The sequence below is a fragment of the Cyprinodon variegatus genome, unplaced genomic scaffold (genome assembly GCF_000732505.1).
Source record: "Cyprinodon variegatus isolate N-32 unplaced genomic scaffold, C_variegatus-1.0 Scaffold2368, whole genome shotgun sequence".
NCBI lineage: Eukaryota > Metazoa > Chordata > Actinopteri > Cyprinodontiformes > Cyprinodontidae > Cyprinodon > Cyprinodon variegatus.
Window position 1 is genome coordinate 14,240 of NW_015152821.1, and position 5,444 is coordinate 19,683.

The 5,444-nt window shown below is 37.4% G+C and overlaps 1 protein-coding gene across 1 annotated transcript in view; it reads right to left on the reverse strand.

Moving 5' to 3' along the window:
- The window catches only part of LOC107080817 (OX-2 membrane glycoprotein-like), a gene marked incomplete at its 3' end in the record, with an annotated part of 24,350 nt that overhangs the window by 13,858 nt on the left and 5,048 nt on the right, over nucleotides 1-5,444 (reverse strand). The window contains exon 3 of the mRNA XM_015369022.1: nucleotides 3,824-4,126. Within this exon, the coding sequence (XP_015224508.1) occupies nucleotides 3,824-4,126 (303 nt within the window). The remainder of the gene's footprint in view (nucleotides 1-3,823; nucleotides 4,127-5,444) is intronic.

The window sequence follows — 5,444 nt, forward strand, 5'->3', positions numbered from 1 at the left end:
TACAATCACACAGTATTATACCTAATAACTAAGCAGACACTAAACACTGTTGAAAAAAGTTATAGTAAAGAAATAAAAGGGGAAGAGTGGTTTAAGAGTCAGTTCAAAGCCTAGGGGAAGTTCTAAGTTTAAGGCTTGATGCAATTAAAATTGTCCTTTATAATAGCAGCTGTGGTGAACAACTGTTATATTCAATTCCTAGCCAGCTGGGAATTCAAATTATGTTCTGATACTATAAAATGATTATTGCCCTCCCCGGTAGGGGTGGCAAACATCTTTTTTAATTAGATACTATTCAGACTGTCATACATTGTTTATGAAAACACGCCCTACTAGCTGTGTCTTAGAACTACAAATGAAAGAGTGATTTGAGCTCAAATCATGGTCAAACATAATTCTGCACATACGTGGAATAATTTCACAACTTCTGTTCAAAAAGTTTATTAACAAAAATCATTCAACTCCAAGTCAAACATATTTCAGTTAATAACTCTTGACTAAAGCTAGTGAAACTCAACTAAACTAAACCACTAAGTACATAGAGGAAGGGAAACATGAATATATAACAGTTTAAGATGGATCTGGAAGATTTTGAGATTTGATCAAATTAGCTTTTCACAAATTTCGAGCAATTGGAATGTTTTCAGAACAATTCACAATGCAAGTCCATGAGGTAAATAAAACATTATTTGGCAAAATAATGTTTTATTAAATGATTTGCATAATCAGAAACCAGTAACCTTTATTTAATGATTCTTTACCCTCTTTGAAATACCTAGCAGTGAATAGACATTAGGATTTCACTAAATGACTCTTGGTCATACTTGGTAATCGAAATGTAATGAGCATATGAGGAACACATGAACACTACTGTTATATCAGTGTTTAAACCCTTAGTGAAATAAAGCTTGTCCAAGCTTCAACAACAGCTCAAAACATATTACTGGAGCATAGCATACCATGCAGTCCATCCTGTTAGCTTTGTCTTTACTCATCAGCAAACACATGATATGATCAAAGTCATCAAAAGACATGTTTGTTCTGTCCCTAACGGTGCCAGACCTGCAAACCTCTGTCCACATCCATTTGGAAGGTTGAGTTTCATCCAGCAGCAGCTTAGCACAGCAGGCTCACAGCAAATGGTTGTTCCATGCGGCTCACACCAAGGGACCTTCAGGAGAAGTTCTCCTCCAGTCTGGCTCTGTAAGTTCTGAAACTCAAGAGAAATGTGTCGCAAAAGGTCTTCTGAAAAGTCAACCACCATGACTTATCCTTGATCATTCTGGAGAGAATGAAAAAATGAAATAAAAAAAATGAAAAAAATAATTTGGGAACAGCCATTTTTGCCCAAATATAGTAACACCTCACTCCTGCCATCTTCCGGGAATGACGTCATGGTGCAGTAAGCCTAGTGCTATTCTCCACGCTTTACAAGCAAAATCAATCATCAAAATCAAAAAACAATTATTGAAGATTTCCAGATGACTTCACCATTGAAATTCATGAGAGCTGTAGTTAAACTGACACTGCCCACATGCATGGTGGTTGGATTTTGTAATACATTTGGTAAAAGTGAAAAAAAAAATTATTTCACCTTTCCAATTCATGATCCACCAAGGTTTCATCTTTGAATTGCCAAATTAAAGAGGAAGGATTTGCCATCAAACTTATGGCCAGAGAAAAAACACGTAATATGTAGCCAACATTTGGAAGAAGAATTTTTCCAGGATGACTTGGATAATAGCACGTTGTGACAAACATCAGATAGAGCATTGGGACTTGATCAACAGCCGATACCGCAACGTGACATCACAAACCGGTAGATGGCAGTAGTGTTCTTTACCAAACATTGACGTCTCCAGTAAAGCACATCCGAATGAAAATTACTCTTTCATTTAAAACACTTCTCATTCATCGAACAGTATGTAATAATTTCATATTTAAAGAACTATCAGAAGTTTGAATTCTGAATATGACAGGACTTCTCCTTTAAGGTGATCAGAAGCACATTAAAGCAAACAGTAAATTGATGCCTGACATTCCTCTTCAACAGAAAAGTTATATTCTTCATTTGCAACGGAGGGTTAGCAGAAAACAGCCCAATGATAAAAATTAATAAAAAAAAATATATTCAATCTTTGTTGTAGAAATAGCCCCTGGTATTTCTCTATTTTCTCATGTCCTTCTTTCCTGAGGTTGCAGTCACTTGGTATTGATATGTCAACCACAACAGCTTTCCTCTGCTTTTTGTTCACAACCACAATGTCCGGTTGGTTTGTCATTACCATTCGGTCTGGAAGTCCCACATGGTCTTGGCTCAGTCATTCTCTACCGTCTTTGGAGGTGTTTCCCACTTTGACCTTGGGGTTTTCAGCCCATACTCTGCACAGATGTTCCTGTCTTCTGTTATGTATTTTTTTTTGGTGTCAGGAATTGACCATCTTTTTCAGCTACAGGTAAACGACTTTCTCCACCAGGTGAGCGTGTTGGTGAGCTGCTGGGTCGTCTGACCAGAGCATTTTTCCTGTTCTGATTGTTCTCTTGTTGACCAGATGGTTCATTTGGCCTGAAATCAAAAAAGAAAAGAAAACATGTTTTATATTTAATATCTTAAAGTCCTTATTATTATCATTATTAGGTGGAGTGAATGCAAGATTATTAGGAATAGAAGCAAGTTAAATATACGGATATGTAAAGAAAGTATAATCTGTATCATTAATACATAACCAAATAAAAGACTTACTCAGTAATTATGATTTGAGGTGATTTCAGTTTTGAAGGATTCCTTCAACAGAGAAAGGTGGATTGAATGCAAGATTATTAGGAATAAAAGAAGCTAGTGAAATATACGGATATGTAAAGAAAATATTATCTGCATCATTAAATAGCAAAATAAGAGACTTACTCTGTCATTTTGATTTCAGGAGGGTTCTTTGTTGAAGGCTTCCTGTTAGACAAATGCAGGATTTTAAGATTGGGGGCAAAATAAACTAATAACTGATAAAACAAGTGCATTGTCTCATAGTAGTACCTGCTCTGATTAATTCTTCTATACAAGAAAATGATGATTAAAGCCACTAAAGCTCCAAAGAACAGCGCTACAATTTCCAGACTCCAACCTTTGGAGAAAAAGCAAAAGGTGTTAGAGAAATAACCTAAGGAAAAATAATGCTGCAAAGACTGAACATTAACTTATCAATAACTCTGTATTCGGAGTGTTTAAACATACTTGCTAAAAAAAAACTAACAAAACAAAATAGACCCACACAGTAAACATCAATTTCTGCCTTACATATTTTTCCACATTTGAATTAAACCACAAACTTAATTTTATTATGTCACAGATCTCTAGTATCCCATCAACTCTGACCAGCTTTGAGTCCTTCATGTTAAGAATAATTCTCACAGCATGATGATGCCACCACCATGTCTTACCACCATGTTACAGCAGAATTTGCTTTCCTCCTCACACAGCATTTTGCATGTATAAAAAAATATTTTCTCCTTGGTCTCATCTTACCAGAACCTTCCCCCCACATTTGCCTCGTCTCTGAGTGGTTTGAATGAAACCTTGTAATTCAGCATCTTAGGACTTTCTTTCAGCAAAAGTTTATGACTTTTCTTCCATCAAATCCAAATTTGTTTAGTGAGGAATACTAAAGCATGGCACACTTTTTATGTGTTGTTTCAAAATACTTTTAAAGTAATTTCTAATTTTCTTTAATTTTAAAGCTATGAGCTATTTTTGTTATAAATCACAACATTTCTGATAAACTGTTAATGAGTACATAGTAATTCTTCTAACTTTGAAAAAGTTCCTCACCATCATCAGATGTTCCTTTAACTCCAGGAACGGTGATCAGCTTCTCTCTGGGAGCAGCAGAGAGCACTGACACTGAACATCCAACCTGTGTGCTGCTGGAAGCTGACAGCAGAGCTGTGGTGGTGACGGTGACTGTACCGTTGCTGTGAGTCACACTGCTGCTGTTGTAGTGGGAGAAGCTGAGGTTCTGCTGTAGAACAGTCAGTGTTACAGTGGGAGCAGGTCGACCTGTGGCTGAACAGGACACAACTGACTCTGCAGGAGACTTTGATCTGCTGACATCAAGGACGGGATCATACAGCTCTGGAAAGAGGGGTTAAACCATTACAGACAGATTATATATATAGTGCAAGACATATGAAAGCCTGCATGGAGTTTGGTAAAAAACACATGAAAGGGGCATGCAGGTGGCACAGCGATTAGGGCGCACAACCAATGTACGGAAACCTTAGTCCTTGACGCAGCCAACCGGGGTTCAAATCTGGCCTGTGGTCCTTTGCCACGTCTCTCCCCCTATCTCATACCCTCTTTACTGTCAGCCTACTGTCAAAAAAAATGAGCCACTAGTGCCGCAACAACAACAACAACAAAAAAAAAACACATGAAGAACTGCCAGACTATGAGAAGAAGATTCTCTGGTCTGATGAGACCGAGATTTAACTTTTTGGTGTTAACTATTAAGCGGTGGATAAAAACCAGGCACTACTCATCAGAGGCCCAATACAATTCCAACAGTCAAATAAGGTGGTGGAAGCATCATGCTATGGTTTAACCCCTCTTTCCAGAGCTGCATGATCCCGTTCTTGATGTCTGCCATCTACCAGGATGATGAAAATAAAACATGGGTGGACATTTCGGCAAGACAACGACCTGAAACACACAGCCAAGGACACTCTCAATTGGTTTCAGAGAAAGAAAATAAAGCTGCTAGAATGACTCAGCCAATCACCTGACTTGAATAAAATTGAAAATCTATGGAGAGAGAGCCCCCGAAACCTTCAAGATTTGAAGACTTTTTCTGTGGAAGAATGGGCCAAAATCACACCTGAGTAATGCATGCGACTAATTTATCCATACAGGAGGCGTCTTGAAGCTTCATTGCCAGCAAAGGCTTTTTTTTACAAAGTATTAAATCGATTTCAGTAAGTGTGGTCAATACTTTTTCCCTGTGTTATTCCCCATTATTACACATAATTACTGAGTTCCGTTTCACGAAGCATATTTACAAAAATTAAGGTTTCAAACCCTGAAATATGGTAAACTCTGACTTTTCGGTTTCACAAAGAGAGTTTTCTCAACCTCGGTTTCCGTTACCGTAGTTCATTCTCCCCAAAGCTAACGTGTTGGGAGCAGGTTTTGTTCAGTAAACTCAGTGTCATCTGTTTCCACTCTCCTTAGAGCCAATCAAATTTTTTTATTTCCTCATTTAGTCAGCTTTTCGTCATAGTTTTGTGCAATAAAAAAAAAATAATTCACTTGGTCTGTTAGACAAATCAGGATTTAAAAACAAACATTGAATATCTGTTTGATCTTATGAAAGAACAATCAATAAGAATTCACAGAGATGTTGCGGTTAGGATTAGGATTAATTCGGTGATAACAACCTACTAAGCCTACTTGC